This window comes from Mesoplodon densirostris, chromosome 3 (assembly GCF_025265405.1).
Source record: "Mesoplodon densirostris isolate mMesDen1 chromosome 3, mMesDen1 primary haplotype, whole genome shotgun sequence".
NCBI lineage: Eukaryota > Metazoa > Chordata > Mammalia > Artiodactyla > Ziphiidae > Mesoplodon > Mesoplodon densirostris.
In genome coordinates, this window is record NC_082663.1 from 119,073,352 (window position 1) to 119,100,134 (window position 26,783).

The 26,783-nt window shown below is 41.2% G+C and overlaps 1 protein-coding gene across 1 annotated transcript in view; it reads left to right on the forward strand.

Moving 5' to 3' along the window:
• The first annotated feature begins 556 nt into the window (after positions 1-556).
• UBE2D2 (ubiquitin conjugating enzyme E2 D2) overlaps positions 557-26,783 on the forward strand; it is a 61,096-nt gene continuing 34,869 nt past the window's right edge. Inside the window, exon 1 of the mRNA XM_060093434.1 lies at positions 557-1,035. Coding sequence (XP_059949417.1) covers positions 1,012-1,035 — 24 coding nt within the window. The 5' untranslated portion in view covers positions 557-1,011. The remainder of the gene's footprint in view (positions 1,036-26,783) is intronic.

A 26,783-nucleotide genomic window follows, 5' to 3' on the forward strand; every position in this document is an offset into this window, starting at 1 on the left:
GCCTTCGTCGGAAACACCATCTAAGGGCTGCCTACGGCGTGCTTGTACAACCACATTCCCGCAGGTGCCCAGGCTGTTGCCACGCGGCTTCCAGGGAGGGATCTAACGAAACTCTCGACTTAGGGAAGTCCCAGCTTTGCCACTGTGGAGCTGTGTGACCTTGGACAAGTCCCTTCCTCCTTCAGGAACATTGCAATGGACCAAAGTGCTCTTCCCGGGTCCGTCTATGCTCTGGGGATGGTAGGGTGATATGAATAACATTCGCTTTTAACGTTTATTGATCTCAGATGTCACGCGAATGAGGGACCACAGGTAAGGGACTCAAGGGTCGTAGCGAGCGAGCGAGCGAGCTTCTGCGACCCGCACCACAGATGTCGCGAGATCTCCTCCTTGCGCTTCGCGGCGTCATCGTCTCGGCGGCCGTGGCGGCGACGGCGACAGCGCGTAAGGTACTCACAGGGGCGGCCCGTATCCCTCCGCCGCCGGCGCGGCCCGGCCCAGCCCTCCCTCACCGGCCCGCCAATCCCCGCTCTCCCGACCTGCCCCTCGGCCTGGGCCCACCCCGCGCTCCGCCTGCCCCACCCCGGCGGCGCCGCCCGCCCGCGCGTCCCTCGGTCCACCTGCAGCAAGCAGTCCCTCCGACCGTCCGACCCAGAGGCGCCGGCCGAGCCCGAGGCCTGGGTTCTTGCTCCCTGGCGGAGGGATCCGCGGCGGCTGAGGAGGCGGCGCTGAGCCTAGAAGGAAGAGGCAGCTACCGCGGTGGCGGCGGCGGCGGCTCGGGCGGCAGCGCATAAAGGGGCCGCCGCCGGGTGATGCGGTGACCCCTGCGGCAGGCTCAGGAGCCGAGTGGGCCACGGCCCCAAGTCCGTCCCGCCGGACCCGCGCTCCGGAGCCCCCATCTTCTCCGGCCGACCCGCGATCACCGAGGCGGCCTCGCGCCCCCTCATCCCTTCCCCGTCCCTCCCCTGCCCCTGTTCCCGCCCCGGGGGCCGCCTCCACCTGCCTCCCACGATGGCTCTGAAGAGAATCCACAAGGTAAGCGGCCAGAGGTCGGCTGTGGCGGGTCGGGCTGCCGGGCGGGTCGGCTGAGCAGGCTGCGGCCTGCATTTCCCGCCGTCGCCTCCGCCGGGCTCGCAGCTTCTTTGGACCCGGCTGCCGGCGATGCCCCGGCCGGGCTGCCTTCACACCCCACTCCCAGTGATGGCGCCCATGGAGGCCCGGGCGCGCTGCCCGCGCTTAGGCCGGAGGTATGTTCGCCGGCTCAGCGTTCCTTCCCGGCCTCCTCTCTAGGCCCCGCGTGGTATGGAGTCCCAGGGCCTCTCCCCGGCCTGAGACTGCTGTGCCAGAGGGCCATTGTCCGGCCGTGCCGGGAGCGGGTGCTGGGACTGGGGCGTTGGGCGGCCCCATCGACGGAGGTCGAAAGGGCTCTATATGCCCCATCTCTGCCCATAAAACCCCTACCTCCACCTGCCTAGGTTCCCTCCACAGAACCGCTTGAGCTTGGGGCCCGTATCTCAGGCAGACTGAGGAAGCCCTTTTGTCCGATTCACAAATATTTCTGGAGTTCACTTGCCTCTTAGCGGCCGCACGCTTCGGTCCACTTAACTCGTCCAGAAACTGTTAAGAGTAGGAAGTTCAGGAGGAAATAAACATGACTTTTATGAGGCAGGAGGGAAGTGGAGGAAGAAGCGTTTTAGTCCTTGAGGTTGCCAGATGTAGTCAGAAACTGACACTTCAGTTTGCAGGAATGGATTTAATAGAAAAGCTGTTAAATTGTCAAGGGTAGAGGTAGAAACCTGAACATTGAAAACCACTGGAGAGAATTTCATAAAGTTTCCTTTTACATTCTCTTCGCAAAATGGATTTTAACGCTTAAATTAGGTGATATGTTCAGGGAGATCCTTTTAATGTAGAAGGTATTTTGCTACCTTTTTCCATTAGGAAGGATTTCTTTGCCCTTTAGGATAAAGGGTTATTTATTTGTAGTTGCCTCTACGGAGGTTTTTCTAATATTGCTTCTGGAGTATAGGCTTAGCTTAAAGTTTAGAGTTTTTCCCCTTCCCTCTAATATTGTAACCTCCTATTACTTCTCACTATCTTTTTTTCCTTCTTCTTCTAAGAAGTGGGGAAGCGGCACTGGTGATTTTTGTTTGGTGTTTCACATGGCTACTTGGAGAGGTTGTATTAAACCTCTAGCCCGTAAGAAGTAGATCCTGGGATTATCCATCCTAAAGGATGGGATAGAGATGCAAGGGGAAGAGAACCAGTTTTCACCTTGCCTTAAACTCAGTGAAAATGCAGGTTTGGTCAGTTTAAACACCTCAGCTCAGCAGCTTGTCTTCGTTTCATTCTTGATCAAAGACCTTTAATGTGGAATTAATCCCAATGGTTACTGTAAATTAGGTTAGATCCTCACCAACTTCTTTTGACTTTGATTTCTATCAAATGAAAAAGGGCAGACTTTAGACAGAGTAAATCTACTAAAATGAAGCAGGTTATTTGTTAAAAGAAGCTTGAACTTTAAGTAAAGATCTCTTAACCATTTAAGGGACAGGAGCACACTGAGGACAGGTCTTCCAAGTAAATAATACATATACATTTTTAAGGCTTTAAGGAGTTAGGAGATTTTGAAGACTCATTGAGAAGTTATCAATTTGAGATTATATGTGTGGGAGATTGTGGCCTTATTTTTAAAACCTGAAGAAGAGTGAGTATAATGTGTGATCACTTACAGATCAAGAAATGTAGCCTTTAATCTCTACTCTGATATGTATGTTATGGAGGTTTTTTCAGAGAAGGAAATAGCACTCAAAACATGCATTTTAATCTTCTAATATCCTTGCCTCCAATAATATGATTTCTTTTGAATACTACATGTTCTCTAGATTTTCTCTAAAAGATGCCCTTATTAAAATTTTAATAAGGAAAATCAAGTGTAGACAATGATAATTTGAACTTTTAAAACTCAGTATTAACCTTTTTTCACCTGGTTTATAACCTAGAGCCATCCTCAAAGTATGGCTCAACTTCTGAGACTGCCAGGGATTAGAAAAATAAAAATTATTTTTGGTGTACATACTAGTCATAGTCAATAAGATTGTGAAAACAAAATGGAGATTTTTTTCCCCTAACTTTTTGTATGACACCAATTTTAAATTGAATGCAGACTTGGATAAGACCAGTCCTAATGTCACCCTCAGCCCTAGTAATGTATCTGCAATGGAATCTCCCAAAAACAGACATGGCTTACATAATTGATCTTGGTCTTGAACCTTCCCAGTTACTATTCTCTGAGAAAATAGTTCTGCTTAAATACCTCTCAACTTCAGATATCATGAACTACTGCATCTGGGTTCTAATAAAATTTTATTAAGAACAAATACTTTTGACATGTGGCATCTTCAGGAATTCAGTATCTTGTGTTTCATTGACAGAGGGAAATAGTGTTCTGTGAATCTGACAGTCCTTTAAATGCCATGACTTTTTTGCAAAAAGCTTTTGGTGGACTTTATTTTGATATATAGTTTAAGGTCAACTGACCGATGCTTTAACAGAGTTTACCAAAGAGGTTTCATTTTGAACATCCATTGTAGTTCTGTGCAGGGATTGGGACCCTTTGGGATTGTTCGTATCTACACCAAATGGCCCCAGCCTGCTACGTTTTGAGGTTTTCTGCTGACATTATCAGTCTTCAGCTTTGATTTTGATGCTTTGAGTGTCTGCCTCTAGCAGCACCACCCCCAACCCTTTTCCAGTTGGCTGCATCTCATCTGTTGTGGGCTGGGAAACCAGATCACTGAGCTTATTAAAATTATGTCTAAAATAAGATCCAGTAGGCTCTGAGTGAAGAGGGCTTCATGTGTTCTGTGAACTGTGTGGTCTGACTGATCAGAGACCTTTTTTTACTTGCTTCCTGTTTTTCTTCTTTACCTTTGTTATACAGATGCAGGAAGCTTTTTGTTGCTCTTAGCGTGCCATAATATTGAAATACAAGGTTAATTTCTTTATTTTGAGGAAGAGTAAAAGGCTGAATATCATGATTCTTTGAAGAATTGAAGACAGACCAAAGTTAAGATACTAAAAAACTCTTAACAATGATAGTGCCTTGTACATTTTAATGGTGTCGTGCTAGTTATAGTTAACATTTGGAATACATAGCTTTAATGCCAGGACTATCACTTGATTTACTGTATTTCTATGATTAAAGGTCTTAAGGCCCCTGAAAAGCCCAGTCAGTCAATTTTCCAGTAAAATAAAGATTTCAAACTCTGATGGCTAGGCAGGTGACCAAAGTGAGCAAAGAGAATTGGAGGGAGCTAGAAATTGCATGTGCTATTAGAAGAGGGCAGCTGCTATTCAGCTCCCTCCAAATGTTGCTATTGCCAGGATCTGTGCCCAAAGTTGCCAGATTTTTTTTTTTTAAGGGAAGCCACAAATCCAGATTTTTGGCAGCCAATTCAAATTAAAAACAACAACAAAACCAAAAGATAACACCACACTTTTTTTGTAGATTGGTAGGCACCAGTTTAATATATGAATTAAAAATAACTGAAGATTGAGGTTCAGCAAGTAACCAGGAGTGTAAGGATTAAATCATTTAAACCATACTTTTTCTTTTTAAAAGTGTCAAAGTATTGTTTTATGTAAATGGGTACAATTAAGTATCAGTAGTTTTTTGTAAACTTCTAATTAACTTCTTTGGTGAAGTTTTGTATGGTTATGGTCATAGGAAAAGCCAATTTAGTAGATGCATTGATCCCATGGTAGAAGTTTACATCTTAACTTCATTCATCCTGTTTCACGTTATGAATCATCTTTCTGTAGACTACATACTTTCAAAATGTCTAAGATTGCCAGTTACCAAAGGGTGATTTTTAAGGATATGGGAAAGGAGTTGTAACAGTACTAATTTTATTTTAAGATTATTTTAAAATACTGTACTAGAAGTGTGATATCATACATTGCATTAATCTTATCAGAGGTAAGGATCCAGTGAATTCCAGTCAAAATGATGAAACAAATTAGCAAATAGTCTTGAGTATTTGGAACTTCAGTATAATAAATGGTTGACAGAAGATGACTGTTTGAATTAGTTTTATCTTGGAAAGCAGACATCCATTCATTCATTCATTCATTCATTCATTTATTTGGCTGTGTTGGGTCTTCCATTCATTCATTCATTCATTCATTCATTTATTTGGCTGTGTTGGGTCTTCGTTGCTGCGCACAGGCTTTTCTCTAGTTGCGGCAAGTGGGGGCTACTCTTTCTTGTGGTGCATGGACTTCTCATTGTGGTGGCTTCTCGTTGCAGAGCACAGGCTCTAGGCGTGCGGGCTTCAGTAGTTGTGGCACACGGGCTCAGTAGTTGTGGCTTGCGAGCTCTAGAGCACAGGCTCAGTAGTTGTGGTGCATGGGCTTAGTTGCTCCACAGCATGTGGGATCTTCCCGGACCAGGGCTCGAACCTGTGTCCCCTCCATTGGCAGGCGGATTCTCAACCACTGCGCCACCAGGGAAGCCCCAGACATACCTTCTTACTCCAAAAGATAAGCTTCTTGAAATCTCGGGGAAGATTTTTTTTTTTTTCCTTTAGAAAAGGATTCTTTGTTTCACAAAGGTTCATTGAATTGAGAAACTTTCTTTGGCTCTTCTGGGTTGCTATTTAAATGTAATTTAAACAGTCATTAACTCAATAAATCTAGGGTTTTTTTTTAAAGTCTCCCCGTGTGTATTACTGTACTGCTGACTGACAAGGAGAAAGTTTTGACAAAGTCCAATTCTGGATATTTTAGTCCAGAGAGAGAGGGCTGCTAAAATATCCTAGGCAGTTCCCAGGATAGGAATACCTGACTCATGCCTGATGCTGCCAGAAACCTCTGCAGCCTCATCCCAGAAATGAAGGTGCACACTTGTTTTTTCTGTAGAAATAAAATTTTGGTGGTTAGGTTCCCAGACTAACCTTCAAAATCATGTTAAACTATGACATAGGAAATAAAGTACCATTTGTTCTTTTGTCTGCACAGTCAAGTGAGATTTGAAGTAATAGAATCATAAAATTTTAGCACTGCATCACCTCTCAGAGCTACTGTCTGAAAAGGCCATGTGACTTAGTAGGGCTGGATAAAGAACCTGGATTTTTTGACTGTGCCCAGTGTCTTTTCTGGCAGGCCCTATACTCGTACGTAGTCGTTAGGTATGTAAATCCAGAGGATGCAATCTTTTTCTTTTGTTTGCACAATTGGATATTTAAACTGTGCCCTGGAAGCAGATTTTTTCCTCAACATCTCTTCTTATTGTTGGAGAGGTGTCTATGAATTCCCTTAAAACTATGTAGATTTTTTAGGGGGAGGGAGCAGGTTTCAATGTTTTAATTCCAAAAAGCAGAAAAATAAGAAACTATGCAAATTTTGGATGTTCTGTCCTCCATATATCTTTCATCATAGTCAAATGGGTTTTTTAATCTCTCCAAAAGACTAAGAATCACTGTCCCGTCTCCTTAAACATTCTGTTTTAATCTCAGTAGGTGACCCAATTACCTATTCTGTGGAGGAAATAGAAATCTGTGTGAATTCTTTCAAATTTCCTTTGAGGCCTTTAAAAAGAAAGAGAAAAACCAAACACCACGGCTACCATCTTTATAGAGTACTCACTCTGTATCAGAATGACTGAATCTTCTGAACAACCCTATGAAAATTCTGTTCTCCCCAGGTTAGAAGAGAAAATGGAGATTTGGAGAAGAAACAAACTTGCCTATGATTATATGGCTGTGATAGGAAAAGCCAGGATTCAAATGCATTCGATCTTGACTCTGGAGCCAGGCATTGCTCCAAGTATACCTTAGTCATTGCTCTTCTTCCCTTTTGTCTCTGAAGAAGCTATACTTTACCCATTGCAAGCTAACTTTTACTTTTCATCCTATTCTTTTTGCCAGGTCCTTGCTCTCTAGTAATTGTCCCTGCTCTCCTAGTTCTAACCTCTTCTCTGACTCTTCTAAGCATCCAAACTTATCTAAGAATTTCCTCATCCTTAAAAACAAACAAACAAAAAAAACTTTTAAGCTCTCCTCTCCCCTAGAGCTGATTCCTTTCCTTCCTCCTCTTTATCCCTTCCATCTCTGGCATTTCAGTGCCAAAATTCTTGACAGAATAGTGTCTGTTCACTGTTCTGGGACTGTTCAGTAAGGTCACTGTTGATAACTTAATTGCCAAATTCAATGGATACCTCAGTTTTGTAACACTTAGTGTGATTATTACTCACATTATTACTCATTTCCCTTAACTTAAAATTTGATAAATTTTCTCCTCCTTTCTCATATCTAGTGTTCTAATAATGTTAGTATTTCCTAACGTTATTAGAACACTTTTCAAACTAGTATTATTTATGGATACAAACAAAAGTTCATGAAATAATGCACACTTGGATTAAAATTGACAGCACAAATGGCTGTCAATTAGGAAAGCTAATTAACATAATCAATATATAATATCACAAGCACAAAAATAGGTAAATTACTTAAAAACAAAATATATTAGGATGAAACATTATTCATTGTCATTTTGCTATAAAGTAACAAACACCTAAAGAATAGTATTTTAAGAAAATGAAAGGGATCCTCATCAGGTGCTGCATTAAATGTGTTACTCTTGGGAATTCCCTAGCGGTCCAGTGGTTAGGACTCCACGCTTTACTGCTGAGGGCCTGGGTTTGATCCCTGGTTAGGGAACTAAGATCCCACAAGCCGTGTGGCATGGCCAAAAGAAAAAAACGATGTGTTACTCTGTATTGTTTTCATTATAGTATAATGTGAAAATTTGTTTCAGGGAGGTGCACTGCAGCAAAAAAAAGAATTAAAACTGCATGTTTTGCAATATTCATGCAGTTAGGCTACTACCAATTATTAATTGTCTCATGGACAGACAGATCACCTAATTTTAAAAAAAGTATATGCTTTGCTCATGTTTATTTTAAAATAATCTGGTTTTTCAGGCTTAAGAATCAAAGGACTCAGCTTTTCATTTAAAATTTCCATGGGGCTTCCGTGGTGGCGCAGTGGTTGAGAGTCCGCCTGCTGATGCAGGAGACACGGGTTCGTGCCCCATTCTGGGAGGATCCCACATGCCTTGGAGCAGCTAGGCCCGTGAGCCGTGGCCCCTGAGCCTGCGCGTCCGGAGCCTGTGCTTCGCAACGGGAGAGGCCACAACAGTGAGAGGCCCGCGTACCACAAAAAAAACCCAAAAAAACAAAAAAAAACTTCCATATTCTAGCTATAAGTCCATGGGGAATGTAGAAATATTTGGTATTCAATAAGCTTTGATTAAATAACTTCTCAAATATATAGTGAATTATGATAATAAACAGGATAGTTCTCTGAAGTCAGGTAATACCCATGGTTAAATGCTGTCTATGCATCGGAACACAGATATAATTTGCTTTGTGGTGTGCAGATTTCTTGAGGCAAATTATTGCTTTAAATTCGTGGAAGTATGTAGTATTTCTTAAAGACGTATTAAAAGTAGATAAAATTTAGGACAAAAATTTTGCCATCTTTATTTCTATAATACATGTTAGTGTCTCATGAGAAAGATTAATATAATTGAAACAGTTCTAATTGATCTTTCTCAGAATTATTTTCCTTTAGTCTTTTAGCTTTTCCTTATGCCTTCTCAACCCATCCCCTCCTCCTGAATTCTTTCTTCATCCTTGGAGATCCAACAGACCCCTTCTCTGTGAAACATGCCCCAGGCATTCAGGCAGTAGGGTTCTGCTGTAAAACCGTTTCTTAGTATGCAGACATGATTGATTATTATCCCCTCTAGACTGAACTCTTCTGGGCAAAGTCCCTGTCTTACTCTTACATTCTCAGTACCTGATGCATAGTAGGCATTCAGTTTTTGCCAGCAACATTTAATGAATGTCAACAGCAAGTGGTATAGTGAAAAAAAATAGTAGGATTTTGGAGCAACATGCCTACTGAGTCATGTTCTAACCCTGTGGCCTTAGGCAAGTTACTTCACTGATTTTTTTTTGGCCTCAGCTTCCTTGCCTATAGAATGAGGATAGTGTCACATACCCTGCAAGCCTGTGGGGGATGAGTAGAAAGAAAATATGGACCACATAAAAGAAGTTTTTTGTTTTTTGGGTTTTTTAAAATTTATTTAATTTATTTATTTTTGGCTGTGTTGGGTCTTCATTGCTGCACGCAGGCTTTCTCTAGTTACAGTGAGCAGGGGCTACTCTTCGTTGTGGTGCGCGGGCTTCCCATTGCGGTGGCTTCTCTTGTTGCGGAGCACGGGCTCTAGGCGCATGGGTTTCAGTAGTTGTGGCACGCAGGCTCAGTAGTTGTGGCTCATGGGCTCTAGAGCGCAGGCTCAGTAGTTGTGGCACATGGGCTTAGTTGCTCCGCGGCTTGTGGGATCTTCCCAGACCAGGGCTCGAACCCGTGTCCCCTGCATTGGCAGGTGGATTCTTAACCACTGTGCCACCAGGGAAGCCCAAAAGATAATTTTTAATATTAATTACCACTGGCTTAACTGCCCAGTAATGTTGACCCATGAAATTGGTAGAATCTTGAAATCTTAGGTGTCAGTGTTAAGTGTCTGTTTAGCATTTCACTTCATTGGTACCCCAACCAAAAAAGAAAAGGGAAAAAAATATACCCTGATGTTGTAAAGTGATGTTTTAGAATATTTCTAAATGGAAAAAGGGACTGAGTTCCAAATTTTTTCTTCAACAAAGTTCTAACTATTGTTATCTTAATACGTTTCCAATAAATGTGATATTTTTGTAAGCCTAGACGTGAAAACAATTCTCTTAACATAATTTTGTAATAGAAGTATCTGCTGCTGTCCTTTGAGCATGTCCCCACACCACTTGTAGAACATCAGTGCCTATATAAGTGATAGCACTCCTTTGCCAACTTTTTAAGGGCATATAGCAGATAAAACATTTGAAATCAAAGCTGAATTTTACAGAAGCTGCAGTGATAACAGTTTAGAAATAGGTTTCTTAAAATGATAGTATGCTAATGGGAGTGAGTGATTTTCTTTAGATTAAATGTCCTCATTTATACCATCTGTATTAGTTTCGTAGGGCTGCCGTAATAAATTACAAAAAACTGAGTGGCTTAAAACAACAGAAATCTATTCTCTCACAGTTTTGGAGGACATATGTCCAAAGTCAGCATACCTGCAGGGCCACACTTCCTCTGGAAGCTCTGTGGGAGGATCCTTCCTTGCCTCTTCCAGCTTCTGGTGACTGTAAGCATTCCTTGGTTTGTGGCTGCATCACTTCAGTCTCTGCCTTCATCTTCACACTACCTTCTCTGTGTGGTCTTCTCTTTTATCTCTTATAAGGACACTTGATCTTACACTTAGGGCCCACCCATGTAATCCAAGATGATCTTATCTCAAGATCCTTAATTTAATTATGTTTACAAAGAGCCTTTTTCCAAATAAGGTAACATTTATAGGTCCAAGGAATTATGATGTGCCACATACCATTTTAGGGACCATTCAATGCAGTATACCATCTAATCCCCAAATTCTAATAAAGTGACTGCTGTAATTACGTTTGGGCTTTTCTGATTTTGTTTTTATCTTTCTAAAATTTTGAAACAATCTCAAACCTACCAGGGAAGTTGCAAGTACAATACCTAGAACATCTTTTTCTTTAACCATTTCAGAGTAAGGTGCCAACATGATGACTCATCAACCCCAAATACTTTAATGTGTATTTCTTATAAAATGGACATTCTGCTACATAATCGCAGTATAACCATCAAAATTGGGAAATTTCCATTGAGATACTACTGCTATCTAATCGTCAGACCCCATTTAAGTTTTGCCAGTTGTTCCAATAATGTCCTTTATAGGAAAGAATCCAGTCCATAGTTACTCGTTGCATTTAGTTATCTATCTCTAGTTTTCTTTAATTCCTTAGTCTTTCCTTTGCTTCATGACCTCAACACTTTTTTAAAATTAAAGTATAGTTGCTTTATGACCTTGACACTTTTAAAGATTAGAGTCCAGTTATTTTGCAGAATGTCTCTCAGTTTGTGTTTTTCTGATATTTCCTTGTGATTAGATTTGGGTCATGCATCTTTTGCAGGAATGTCACAGAAGCAATGCTGTGTCTCTCTCTACATCCTATCAAGTGGTACATGATTTAGGTTGGATTCTTTTCATTCCATCCTGTCAGGTGGTATACAATTTCAGTTTGACCCATTACTGAGAATTTTCACTTCCATCACTTGATTAAGGTGATATCTACCAGGTTTCATACTGTAAAGTTACTCTTTTTCCTTTTATAATGAGTAAATAATTTGTCTGGAGATGCTTTGAATATATGTACTTCTTCTGTTTTTACTCTTTATCTATTGCTGCATAAGAAAATACCCTAAAACTTAGCTGCTTAGAACAATAAACATTTATTATCACATAGATTCTGAAGATTGGGAATCTAAGAATGGTTTAAAGCTGGGTGGTTCTGGCTCAGGGTCTTTTTTTTTTTTTTTTGCGGTACGCAGGCCTCTCACTGTTGTGGCCTCTACCATCGCGGAGCACAGGCTCTGGACGCACAGGCCCAGCGGCCATGGCCCACGGGCCCAGCCGCTCCGCGGCATGCGGGATCCTCCCGGACCAGGGCATGAACCTGCGTCCCCTGCACTGGCAGGCGGACTCCCAATCACTGCGCCACCAGGGAAGCCCTCAGGGTCTTTTTTGAGGTTGCAGCCAAGCTGTTGCCGAGGGTTGCAGTACTCTGAAGACTAGAGGATCTCCTTCCAAGCTCACTCCGTGGTTGTTGGCGGATCTCAGTTCCTTGTGGGTTGCTGGACTTACAGACTCATTTTCTCCCCACGTGGGTTTCTCCCACTCAGAGCTGCCTGAGTGTGCTTAAGACATAGCAGCTGGGTTCCCTCAGAGTGATCTAAGAGAGATAGAGCATCCAAATGAAAGCCTGTAGTATCTTTTATAACCTAATCTCAGAATCGACAGGCATACCATCACTTCTGCCATGTTCTGTTGGCCTCACAGATTACCCTGGTACAGTGTGGGAGGGAAGACTGCACAAGGGTGTGAATACTAGGAGTTCAGGATCGTTGGGAGCCAACCTGGAGTCTGGGTGCCACACTGTTACTCAAAAATTTTAACTTACTCATTTTAAAGTTTATATTTGTATGGACTCATGATTTCCTATTTTATTCATGTGGGTTATAATAATTTATTATCATTTACTTTAATCCTCAAATTGTCCCCAATTTGCTTTTTTCCCCATCATTTGAGCACTTCTTTAAGTTCTGGCACAAAAAGATGTTTCCTGCATTTTCTTCTACTTTCCCTGCTCTAGCTCTGTAATCATCTATTTTTCCAAGGATCCCTTGGTCTTTTTAGTGGTGAATGGTACTTAGAAACCAGGATCTGAATGCTAGGTATGCTCATTGCTTTTGGAATCTCACTGTTTCCAGGTTTTCTCAGTGTAATCAGTGGATGTAGCTAGGGGAATATGTGTATGTATTGATTTACTTTTCTCTATATATATCAAAAACCATGAGTTCACACTGGTGCCTCTAATTCCAGTCCAGTACCATAGGGTTCACCCTGTATTTTTTCCTTACAATATTGGTATTCCTTTATCTTACAGTGAAAAACCTGGCTTCCGTTAATGTACTTAATCATTTGATCAATTCCCCTGTGTGTAATCAACTTCCCATTGCTGTGGCCCACCTACATAGATAGGATTCTTTGTCCCCCTCTCTCCTAGGGGTGCCCTTCTTAACTCTGTCCTACTTTGGACATCCTGCAGTGGGTCATGCCCATTCCCCTGTGGATAGCCTCACTATTTTTTAAAAACAAATTAAAATATAGGACTTGTTTGACATAAATATTTAGATTAAAAACTGTTTAAAATAATAATGCTAATTGTTACTTAAAACACATATGGAAAAATCAATCTAGTGATTGTGACCACATGCACTTTTCCCAGTTAGGGAATATGGCATTTTCTATAGCCCATTTTTGGAAAAGACTAAAACCATAATTTTAGTTTAGTGTAATTATTATGAGACAATTTTGATAATTATACTAGTAACCTGTATAAACTAGTCTCCATTCTTAGAAATAGTTGGAAAGAACCATAATTTAACCATAAATTAAAGTCCCATAATCTTTTATTATGAAGTATTTTTATGTCTACAGAAAGTTTTAGATACTGATGTGACCAACACCTAGGTACTTACTATCCAGTTTAAGATTCAGACCTACCTAATTTAGCTTCAGTATTAGAGTTTAGTCAGGAGCCATGGCTTCTCTTGGTAATTTATGAGCTTGGGATCTTTGCATATATTTAGAAATATCCATGTTTTGATAAGGGTACATTGTTGTAAGTAATGGGGAATTACTTGTGAAACCTCCCCTACTTTACCTATTGCATCAAGGCAATACTATATCATCACTGAGTTTAGTAGTAGGCTAGATTCCTGTCCATTGAAAGGTTATTTATACTTTAAGCATTGTGTTTCACTTTTGTTGACTAGAAGTAATAAAATCCACTTTGAAGTAATTGAGCTTATCAGGAGTATATCATACATGCTTGTGAGCTCTTTTTAAAATTGTGAATTGCCATGATATTTGACTTGAAATCATTTCCCACATGTTTAAAACACTGATTAAATTGGTTTAAAACCGAAATTTGAATTCCTTTCAAAGAGAAATAGTTATACCATTTATTTTTATCACTACAGGGCAAATCTCTAATGAATAAAAATTTGTTTAACTTACAGCGACAATCCCAAAACATGCTTATGCAGTATTTTTTTCAGTATATGTAAGTCTTATTTCAGTTCCTCTATTGTTGAACCTATAACTTGATATGAAAATTAAATTGTATGAGGTCACATGCAACATTAATAATTAAATTGTATGAGGTCACATGCAACATTAATACAAGGTTAAGAAGATTGTTCAGACTTTGAGGAACAACTTGAAGGTAACAATGTATTGGCATTTGGATCATGAACATGACTTGATCTAATCTGGGAGTGTGAGATAGGACCACCAGTGTGGCACTCCTTTTACTTCTTTTTTTAAAAAATTTATTTATTTATTTATTTATTTATTTTTGGCTGTGTTGGGTCTTCGTTTCTGTGCGTGGGCTTTCTCTAGTTGCGGCGAGTGGGGGCCACTCTTCATCGCAGTGTGCGGGCCTCTCACTGTCGCGGCCTCTCTTGTTGCGGAGCACAAGCTCCAGACACACAGGCTCAGTAGTTGTGGCTCACGGGCCTAGTTGCTCTGCGGCATGTGGGATCCTCCCAGACCAGAGCTCGAACCCACTTGCCCCGCACTGGCAGGCAGATTCTCAACCACTGCGCCACCAGGGAAGCCCTCCTTTTACTTTTATAGTCAGTATTTTCATTGTCTTCTGGCTTCCAGTATTGCTGTTGAGTCCAAAACTATTCTGATTCCTGATCCTATGTATGTGATCACCTTCCTTTCTGGAAGCTTATAGATTTTCTTTGTCCCCAATGTTGTGAAATTTCATGATGTTTGATGGTGTAGGTCAGTTTTCACTTATTTTACTCAACATTCAGTTGGTCTTTTTGAGTCTTCTTTTTTTAATATTTATTTATTGGCTGCGTCAGGTCTTAGTTACAGCACGCGGGATCTTTCATTGCGGCACACGGGCTCTTTGTTGCAGCGCGCGGGCTTCTCTCTAGTAGTGGCATGCAGGCTTATTAGTTGTGGTACGTGGGCTCTCTAGTTGCAGCATGCAGACTCCAGAGGGCACAGGCTTTGTAGTTGTGACACGTGGGCTCTCTAGTTGTGGCGTGCCAGCTCCAGAGTGCGTCGGCTCTGTAGTTGTGGAACGTGGGCTCTCTAGTTGTGACGTGCAGGCTCAGTAGTTGCGGTGCACAGGCTTAGTTGCCCCTCGGCATGTGGGATCTTAGTTCCCTGACCAGGAATTGAACTGGCGTCCTCTGCATTGCAAGACCGATTCTTAACCACTGGACCACCAGGGAAGTCCCTGAGTCTATCTATATGGACTTGCTTATTCTGGACATTTCATGTAAATAGAATCATACAATATGTGACCTTTTGTGTATGGCTTCTTTCGTTTAGGCATAGAGTTTTCAAGGTTTAGCCAAGTTGTATGTATCAGTAGTTAATTCCTCTTTATGGCTGAATAATATTCCATTGTATGAATTTACCACACTTCCTTTTTCCATTCATCAGTTGATGGGCATTTGGGTTGTTTTCATTTTTTAACTATTAAGAATGATACTGCTATGAACATTTATTTTAAAATTTTTGTGTTAACATATGTTTTCATTCCTCTTGGATATATACCTCAGAGGGGAGTTGCTGGGTCATATGGTAAATTTATTTTTAATTTTTAAAATTGTTTCCTTCTAGGAATTTTATAGTTTTAACTCTTACATTTAGGTATTTGATCTGTTTTTTCCAATTTTTTAATTGTTGTAAAATACATATAAGATTTACCATTTTCACCATTTTTAAATATACAGTTCATTGGAATTAAGTATATTTGTATTGTTGTACAACCGTTACTACTCCATCTCCAGAACTCTTTGTTTTTCAAAACTGAAAGTCTGTACCCATTAAACAGTGACTCCTCATTTCTCCCTAGCCTTTAAGCACCCACCATTGTACTTTATCTCTCTATGGTTTTGACTGGGTTCCTCATAGAAGTGGAATCATACAGTATTTCTCTTTTTGTGACTGATTTATTTCACTTAGCACAGTGTCCTCAGGGTTCATCTATGTTGTCAGGGTTTCCTTCCTCTTTGAAGGCTATTTACCATTCCATTGTATGTATATACCGTATTTGCCTATCCATTCATCTGCTGTTGGACACTTGGGTTGTTTACACATTTTAGCTATTCTGAATAATTCTGCAGTCAATATGGGTGTATCTTTTCAAGACCCTGCTTTCAGTTATTTTGGATATATACCTAAAACTGGAATTGCTGGATCATATGATAATTATATTAATTTATTTATATTTAATTAATTAATTTACTTATTGGCTGCGTTGGGTCTTCGTTGCTGCCTGTGGGCTTCTTCTCTCTAGTTGCAATGAGTGGGGGCTACTCTTCATCGCGGTGCGTGGGCTTCTCATTGCGGTGGCTTCTCTTGTTGCAGAACACCAGCTCTAGGCACGTGGGCTTCAGTAGTTTCAGCACGCGGGCTCAGTAGTTGTGGCACCTGGGCCCTAGAGCGCGTGGGCTTCAGTGGTTGTGGCTCGCGGGCTCTAGAGCGCAGGCTCAGTAGTTGTGGCGCACGGGCTTAGTGCTCTGCGGCATGTGGGATCTTACCGGACCAGGGATCGAACCCATGTCACCTGCATTGGCAGGTGGATTCTTAACCGCTGCATGACCAGGGAAGTCCCCAGTAGTTTTATTTTTAGTTTTTGAACAACTACCATATTGTTTTCCACAGTGGTTACACCATTTTACATTCCCCCTCCCCCACCACTGTGATGCATAAGGGTTCCAACTTCTCCACATCCTCACCAACATTTACTATTTTCTGTTTTTGTTTTTGGTTTGTTGGTTGGTTGGTTGTTTTTTTAATAGTAACCATCCTGATGGAATGAGATAGTGGCCTTTGATCCATTTTTAAGTTAATTTTTGTATATAGTGTGAGGTAGGAGTCTAAGTTCATCTTTTTCATGTGAGTATCCAGTTGTCCTAGCACCATTTGTTGAAAAGACTGTTCTTTCCCACACTGAATTGTTTTGGCAGCTGTGTCAAAAACCAATTAGCCATAGATGTATGGGTTTTATTTCTGGACTCTCAATTCTGTTCCATTGACCTATGTCTGTTCTTATGCCAGTACTATACTGTCTTGAATACTGTCGCTTTGTGTTAAGTTTTGAAATCAGAAAGTGTGAATCCTCCAACTTTGTTCTTTCCCAGGATTGTTTTGGTTTTTTGGATCCCTTGCATTCCCATATGAATTTTAGGTTCTGCTTGTTGTTTCTTTTTTTAAGAAAAAGGCATTCGGAATTTTGATGGAGATTTCGTGGGATCTGTAGATAAATTTGGGGAGTGTCTGGACTAGTCTTCCTATATTTTCTTTTCTGTCTTTTATCCACTTTTTGAAAGACTTTCTCATTCTCAGAATGTTTGCTTGCTGGTTTGTTTTAAGGATTCTGCTCTTGTTTCATAGAAGTAGTAGCTTCTCTTAGCTTTAAGGATATTCATGATAGTTTTTCTTTTGTTTTGACTTTTTCTTCTTCCTTCATGGTCTTTGTTTTCTCCTGCTTCTTTTTTTCTTCACATTATCTTGATCTTTATCTTTCATGTTGAAGATGAATCATATTGAAGATGGCCAGTATCCTTCATTGTCAGTTGTTTATCCTTATTTTAGAGTAAAACACTGATTAAAGGGTCTGAGCATGTGGGGGTGAGGTTTGGCAACTCTGGGACTTAATTTATGGTTTACTGGCAGGGCTGTTTCTCCAGATGAACCACTGGTGTCCCATGAATTGTATAGATCTTTATCTTGTGCTGGTCAGTTTTTCTCGAGAAGAATCTTTTAATCTCCTGCCTGGAAGGTACAGGCAAAGCTTCCAGTGTTCTCAGGACCGTTTGGAACAAATTGTGTATGTAAACATTCACTTAACCTTCCTGATTTCCATACATCATCCATGCCATTGACTGCTTAGTGTCCCTTAGTCCTGAGAACTTATGTTGTATCCTCTCTGGAGAACAAACCTCTGGTTTGTGTGGATGGGAAGGACATTCACTGGTGGAATCAAGGAAGTGATCTAGATATCACTTTTAGTTTTAAGTTTTAAAGTTTTATTTTTATTAGTTTTAAGATTTGTACCCATAAGCAACATATAATACTGTTTTGGATGTTGTCAAAATTTATATAGACGTCTTGGAAATGTATACATTTTAAATAACATGCATTTTCAATGAATACAAATATGCCAACAATATATTTTAAAATTTATTCCCCCTATAATAGACATTTGTTTCCAAGTTTTTGCTACTACAGATACCAAAGCATCAATATCCCCATACAAATCTCTTGGTGCACATAGGTGAGAGTTTCTCTTAATAGTCAGTAGAATTGTTTGGTTATAGAGTCTGATGCTTTTTATTTTTGTAAGGTAATGCCAAATTGTATGGCAAAGTTTTTGGACACCCAACTATAGGATATGACAGTTTTTAATTAACTTTTTTTCTTTAAAATTTTTCATTGTTATAAATATAATACAGTATATAAAAGTACACAAAACAGGGCTTCCCTGGTGGCGCAGTGGTTGAAAGTCCGCCTGCCGATGCAGAGGACACGGGTTCGTGTCCCGGTCCGGGAGGATCCCACATGCAGCGGAGCAGCTGGGCCCGTGGGCCATGGCCACTGGGCCCGCGCGTCCGGAGCCTGTGCTCTGCAATGGGAGAGACCACAACAGTGAGAGGCCCGCGTATCGGGGGGGGGGGGAAGTACACAAAACAGATGTCTAATAAACTTCAATGAAATTTTCAAACATATCCAAACATTGAGTATTCTATAACATATCACCATGTGACCCATCACCCATCATTTTGTGTTTATTCTTTTTTTTTTAGATGTTGGGGGTAGGAGTTTATTAATTTAATTTATTTATTTTTGCTGTGTTGCGTCTTCGTTTCTGTGCGAGGGCTTTCTCTAGTTGTGGCAAGCGGGGGCCACTCTTCATTGCGGTGCGCAGGCGCCTCTCACCATGGCGGCCTCTTGTTGCAGAGCACAGGCTCCAGATGCGCAGGCTCAGTAGTTGTGGCTCACGGGCCTAGTTGCTCCGTGGCATGTGGGATCTTCCCATACCAAGGCTCGAACCCGTGTCCCCTGCATTAGCAGGCAGATTCTCAACCACTGCGCCACCAGGGAAGCCCTGTGTTTATTCTTGATTACCTCTTCCACCCTTACTGGATTATTTTAAACCCAATCCCAAATGTCATATCATTTTATCTGTAAATAATTCAGAATGTATTACTGAGAGATAATGCAGTGGTTCTCATTGGGGGTGGTTTTGCCCACCAAGTGATGTTTGGCATTGTAAACATTGTTAATTGTCACAGCTGGGAGGCTATTGGCTGCTACTGGCATCTAATAGATAGAGGCCAGGGAGCTACTGAACATCCTACGATGCAAAGGACAGCCCCCCACAGCAAAGAATTATCCTGCCCCAAATGTCAGTCGTTTCCCAGGTTGAGAAACCCTGAGATAAGGAAGTCTGAGGTACTTTCAATGGTTCTTCTGGAACACATGCTATTGTATTACACCAAAATTTATATTTCTAGGAATTGTAACTCTGAAAGAACAAGCACTTGAAAAGTCATAAGATACAAAACCCCTGTGGATCTTAACTATCTTTATGTAGCTGATAAAAGTATCGGACATTTACATATTTTTTATTTTTATTATTTTTTAAAATTTATTTTATTTATTTATTTTTGGCTGTGTTGGGTGTTTGTAGCTGTGCATGGGCTTCCTCTAGTGGTGAGTGGAGGCTACTCTTCGTTGTGCTGCGTAGGCTTCTCATTGTGGTGGCCTCTCGTTGCGGAGCATGGGCTCTAGGCGCATGGGCTTCAGTAGTTGTGGCACGTGAGCTCAATAGTTGTGGCTCGCGGGCTCTAGAGCACAGACTCAGTAGTTGTGGTGCATGGGCTTCATTGCTCCACGGCGTGTGAGATCTTTCTGGACCAGGGCTTGAACCCGTGTCCCCTGCATTGGCAGGCGGATTCTTAACCACTGCACCACCAGAGAAGTTCCTACATGTTTTTTAAATAGTTTGTGATTTTCTCCTAGATCAATATGTAACGTTTAAAAGTGGCTGCTCTCTTTAAATTTAGCTAAGATGGGTAGCTGATTATTTACCTTATTATTGAGGTTTTAGGTAAATATTTATACCTGCTAAGATTAAATATTATTTGGTGTTATAAAGGATCTTGGGCAAAATACTGGGATGCCAAATCTGAAGGGATATGGATCACTTGAAATAAACTACTTTTATCATGACTTTACCCCTTAACAGTATTTTAAAATATTAAAAATATTTCTCTTGGGCCAGTAGCTTTCAGTAGCACGGTAGTTTGGGGGGGAGGGTGTGTGTGTGTGTGTTTGTTTTAGTATTTAGCAAAATTAGAAATTTGGTGTTCTTTTTTTTTTTTTTTTTTTTTTTTTTTTTGCTGTACGCGGGCCTCTCACTGCTGTGGCCTCTCCCGTTGCAGAGCACAGGCTCCGGACACACAGGCTCCGCGGCCATGGCTCGCGGGCCCAGCCGCTCCGCGGCATGTGGGATCTTCCGGGATCGGGGCACGAACCCGTGTCCCCTGCATCGGCAGGCGGACTCTCAACCACTGCGCCACCAGGGAAGCCCAGAAATTTGGTGTTCTTTTGCTGAGAAACTGATGTGGTGATAATTGTTGGAAGGATCTATTATTGAGCCTGTTATCTTTAGAGACTACACATAGGGGTATTTACCAGTTAGCTTTGCTGTATAACAAATGACTCCAAAACTTAAAACAACAATGATTTATTATTTCTCAGGATTCTGGATTGACTTGGTGGTTTTGTTTCATGTGTTATCAGACAGGGTTATCCCTGTGGCTGTGTTCAGCTGGCATCAGGGTTAGAAGATCCAAGAAGACCTCTCTCACGTGTCTGGGGCCTTGTTGCTGACTATTGGCTGGATTGTGTTCCACTGCCCCCCAAATGGCCTTTCCAGCAAGATAGCCTGGACCTCCTATGTGGTGGCTTAGAGCTACGAAAAAGCAGGAAGAAAAGCTGTCAAGCCTCTTAAACACTAGACTTGTAACTGACATGGTGTCATAATTTTTTTTTGGTCAAGCAAGATCCAGGCCAGCTGGGATTCAAGGGGAAGGGAAGTAGACTACTTCTTGATAAGAGGAGTGGTGTGTTCTTACAGGGAGGGGAGAAATTGTTGGCACCCATCTTTGGAGATTACTTACTGCAGGGGAAGTTGTAGTAAGTTTTGTCTTAGTACTAACATACTTCTTGGATAAGGTCACCTGTTAAAAATTTAATTCTGTAGTAGAATTTTGCTTCTTTGGATTCATTAAAAACAGTTCTAAATGGTTGGGTAATATTAAGTTAACATTTTTTTCCAAATGTTAATTCAGAGAAATTTTTTATGAAGATTTGTTTGGCCAGTCAACAGGAGGAGGGAAGAAGGGAAGAGTAGAGGGTAAGGGAAAGGCTTGTTGGATGTGAAATCTAAAAATGTGATTGTTTTGAGGAGAAGTATAACCATTTACTTGGGGCCTTGCCTTTTCCTGTCAAAATAAACTTCATAAGCTGCTTTGTTTATTTTTTTCTTTTTTCCCCCAAATTTATTGATATAATTGACACATAACATTGTGTAAGTTTGTTACACAGTGTGGATTTGATACTTACATATTGCAAAATGATTACCACCATAGTGTTAGGTAGCACCTCCATCATGTCCCATAATTATTTTATTTTATTTTATTTTATTTTTTATTTTATTTTTTATTTATTTTTTGTCTGCACCAGGTCTTAGTTGTGGCATGTGGGATCTTCATTGAGGCATGCAGGATCTTTCATTGTGGCGTGTGGGCTTCTCTCTAGTTATGGCGTGTGGGTTTTTTTTCTCTCTCTAGTTGTGGCACACAGGGTCCAGAGCATGTGGGCTCTGTAATTTGCAGCACGCAGGCTCGCTAGTTGAGGCGCATGAGCTCAGTAGTTGTGGCAAGCCAGCTTAGTTGCCCCGCGGCATGTGGGATCTTAGTTCCTTGACCAGGGATCGAACCCGCATCCCCTGCATTGTAAGGCGGATTCTTTACCACTGGACCACCAGGGAAGTCCCTATGTCCCATAATTATTATTTCTTTTTTTGTTGTGGCAACATTTTAAGATCTCTCTTAGCAAGTTTCAAGTATATAATACAGTATTATTATATTACCATGTGATCCCCAGAACTTATTTATCTAATAACTGGAAGTTCGTACTCTTTGGCCAACATCTCCCCGTTTCCACCATCTCCCCCCCACCCACAAGTTGCTTTGTTCAGCTTAGTGCTGGAGACTAAGGAAAAGGAATTTAAAAGATAGGATGTAAGTGTTCTAAAAAGCCATATATGTCCTGGGCTTAAACTATTTCTTTCTTGTAGCATTAAAATATCATCACCATGCTCTTCTGAGTTTTTACCTGGTATTCTTTAAGTTTTTCCTATAATATAAGACTTTAAAAGTCTAAAGACCACGGAGGTGGCTGCCTTCTTGTTTGCCTGTCTATTCTGGAAAGTGTTGGATAAAATTGAGTCATGGGAAGGAATAATTTTATATTACCAGCCTTGTTCTTACCAAGACACTCACATAACTCATGATCTTGATAACTAACACACATGAGGCCGACTAGGCTGGGGATTTTTTTTTTACTTGATTCATAATGTTTTCATACTTTTCCTATTACCATACCAAAGAGCAGCTTCTGCCTGCCATCTCTTCTTTGTTAATCTCAAAAGTGCTCTCAGAATCCTCAAGTAGCACCACTGTAATGATTATATGGGTTAAACATTCCCTGTAGGTTCATTGGTCAGATCTGTCATATCAAAAACTGCTTATGAGAACTATGCTTTGTTCTTTTTTGTGTGTGTGTGGTACGAGGGCCTCTCACCGCTGTGGCCTCTCCCGTTGCGGAGCACAGGCTCCGGACGCGCAGGCCCAGCAGCCATGGCCCACGGGCCCAGCCGCTCCGTGGCATGTGGGATCCTCCCAGACCGGGGCACGAACCCGTGTCCCCTGCATCGGCAGGCGGACTCTCAACCACTGCGCCACCAGGGAAGCCCTGCTTTGTTCTTAATATCAGGAATATAAAATGTTTTTGAAACAGTTAACAGTACCAAACCTTTCTCCAGCCTAACTACGTACTTGAAATTTCTGTTTGGCTCTTCCCCAACCTTTGCTGCAGACAAAATGGAAATCCTTTTAGGCTGTGAACTTCATCATAGCAAAACAGAAACTGTTCATTTGTCTTATTGTCATGGTGCTATAATATATACTCCCCCAAGACAGTAGTAAATGTTTCTATTACTGTGTAGAAGATACTTGATTAAATGGCATCTCAAGTGATTTTAGTGTGGACAGAGAGCTCCTATCTCTAGGCTTACATAAAATGTAACTTGGAAAAGACATTTCTTCAGATGTACCTATTCACACTTTTGTTAATAGTGTTTATTGCTTTGTTTTGGAGGTTGGACTGTTCCAGGGAGATGCAAAAATCTATTGGTGTTTGAATAGTTGTTCTAAGATGTAATCCCAGGCTTAAGAATTGGTTCTGTGTGTGTGGTTTTTTTTTTAAACTTGAATTGTGTTTTCTATGCTTTGATTCATCACATGAGACAGTTTTGCAAGTATGTAGCAAGTCTTCCAGCATAATAAAATTTAACAGCTTGCTTGACGATTGGTCACCTGTCTTATAGAGATTGTCAGTCTGTAGGAAGACTGATTTAACTGTGGGTAGATTCATCATCTTGAGCTCCTTAGGTTAGTGTTGGAGAACTTGTGAAACAGAAACTGACTGTGCTTTGGAAGAGTGAAGAGTAAAGTCCATGAGAAGTGTTATTTTTAAATTTCAAGGATTTACAGTTCTAGGTGAATAGTTTTTATATATTTCAAAACATCAGAGTACCAGAACTTAACCATATGCTACTTACTAAAAATAGTACATGTGAGTTATTTGGGGGGGGGGGAGCACATAGTTTTACAGGGTATAATGAGAAAAGGGATGTCTTTTTTACCTCTTTTTAAGATCTTCATTACCACTTTAAGTAGCCCAGAAGCACACCAAGATAATGATATCACCGTTTGTTTATATCCCCATTTTCTCAAGCTTGGGACTATGGTACATGGTGATTAGTGCTATAGAAGAGTTCTTCAGGTTTCTAGTTTGGTATGTAGTTGTTAACTGAGGTGGAATTGGCTGGTGTAGATCCTGGTTATTCAAATGCCAGGAAGGGAGTTCTTTTCTTAGGATTCCAGTATTTTCTTTGGAGCTTAGTGAGCGCTGGAATCTTTTGGCATGGATGTTCCACCATCTATCTGTTAGCACGTAGACTCTTCCCATCTACCTGGCTATGTGCTACACTTGTTTTGGAAACAGAGTATTGAAGAGCACTGACCCCTGCTTCAGTAGCTAAAAGGAGAGGTAATTTCAGATCCTGACGGAGACCCTGCGCCTGCGTGGAGTCTAACCTGTCCCGACAACTTAGCTACCAGTGATCATCAGTTCCAGAAGCAAGAAACAGCTATTTGCCTGTTTTGCTTTTGGTACCATGTGTACCACGCTAATATTCTTGTCCCCTTACTTTCTACAGAAGTAGTCTTCCGGAAGAGTTGTGATTTTCCTGTCTTAACTCTGTCATTTACTCAACCATCTTCTACTTTGGCCTTGACTGCTAAAATTTTAAACTTGTTCCTTGTTAGGTATATGATCCTGTGGCTGCAGTATCAGTATATTACTACCTTTCCAAGTGCCTTACTTCATTGAATCTAAGACGGTATTAGTTGAAAGACGTACTACTTAGAAAGAAAAGGTATTGCCAGTTAAGCTGATATACCATTGATTGTAGTATGCAGTTTGATTTCAAGTATATTAAAAAAAATCTTACAATCAATGAAAGATGGTATTATCTTTCTCTACGTACTTAAAATTACTGTGTGTAACTGTAACAGTCTGTTCTTCAACAGATATTTACTGGGGACTCACCCTGGACCAGGGACTGTGCTGGAGGTCAGGTCCCTATTTGTCATTGGGTTGAGAGACATTAAATAATCACACATGTACTATAAACCATCCTGAGTTGCTAAGGCAACTTGCACTTTTCCATCGTAGTATTTAATAGGAAATGGAATGGAAATAGGGGAGAAGGGCTTCTAGGAGACCTGTCTCTAAGCACAACATTTACGTGAAGACTAAAGGTGCATGGAGTTGGGGTGGGGCGTGCACAGTATTCCGGGCAAACTGTTCCTAGAGTCTTGGACTAGTTAAATTAGAAATTTAACTTTTAGGGCTTCCCTGGTGGCGCACTGGTTGGGGGTCCGCCTGCCAATGCGGGGGGCGCAGGTTCGTGCCCCGGTCCGGGGGGATCCCGCGTGCCACGGAGCGGCTGGGCCCGTGAGCCATGGCTGCTGGGCCTGCGCGTCCAGAGCCTGTGCTCCGCAACGGGAGAGGCAATACAGTGAGAGGCCCGCGTACTGCAAAAAAAAAAAAAAAAAAAAAAAAAAAAGAATTAAGCATTCAAGGGATAGATGTAAGGGTACACAGAAGTTTGGTAGTTGTGGGTAAAATATTGATCGCAAGATATTACTATACCATACCATATATGATACTAGATTTGTATAGTATAGTTAATAAACAATAAGCTGCTTGGAGAAAGAAGGAAGTCCCTGGGGAATAAAAAAGATTATTTTTCATCCTAAAAAAGCAGTGTGTGAACAGTAATCTTTTTTTTTTTTACATCTTTATTGGAGTATAATTGCTTTACAATGGTGTGTTAGCAGTAATCTTTTTAATTGGAAGTGTTTAGTGTTGATGTGTTTTAAAATCGTAACTGTGCTATTGTGAAGCTAGATAACAGAGAACTGGGGTCTAGCCTTTTTAAGACTTTTTTTTTTTAATAGATCTTTATTGGAGTATAATTCCTTCACAATACTGTGTTATTTTCTATTGCACAACAAAGCGAATCAGCCATATGGATACACACGTCCCCATATCCCCTCCCTCTTGAGCCTCCCTCCCATCTTCCCTATCCCACCCCTCTAGGTCATCTCAAAGCATCCAGCTGATCTCCCTGTGCCATGATGCTGCTTCCCACCAGCCAACTATTTTATATTCGGTAGTGTATATATGTTGATGCTACTTTCACTTCTCCCCAGCTTTGCCCTCCCACCCCATGTCATCAAGTCCATTCTCTATGTCTACCTCTTTATTCCTGCCCTGCAACTAGGTTCATCAGTACCTTTTTTTTTTAGACTCCATATATATGCATTAGCATACGGTATTTGTTTTACTCTTTCTGACTTACTTCACTCTGTATGACAGACTCTAGGTCCATCCACCTCACTACAAATAACTCAATTTCATTTTTATGGCTGAGTAATATTCCATTGTATACATGTGCCACATCTTCTTTATCCATTCATCTGTTGATGGACACTTCGGTTGCTTCCATGTCCTGGCTATTTAAATAGAGCTGCAGTGAACATTGTGGTACATGACTCTTTTTTTTTTTTTTTTTTTCTTTTTGCGGTATGTGGGCCTCTCACTGTTGTGGCCTCTCCCGTTGCGGAGCACAGGCTCCGGATGCGCAGGCCCAGCGGCCATGGCTCACGGGCCCAGCCGCTCCGCGGCATATGGGATCCTCCCAGACCGGGGCACGAACCCGTATCCCCTGCATCGGCAGGCGGACTCTTAACCACTGCGCCACCAGGGAAGCCCTCATGACTCTTTTTGAATTATGGTTTTCTCAGGGTGTATACCCAGCAGTGGGATTTCTGGGCATATGGTAGTACTATTTTTAGTTTTTTAAGGAACCTCCATACTGTTTTCCATAGTGGTTATATCAATTTATATTCCCACCAACAGTGTAGGAGGGTTCCCATTTCACCACACCCTTTCCAGCATTTATTGTTTCTAGCTTTTTTGATAATGGCCATTCTGACCAGCATGAGGTGATACCTCATTGTAGTTTTGAGTTGCATTTCTCTAATAATTAGTGTTATTGAGCATCTTTT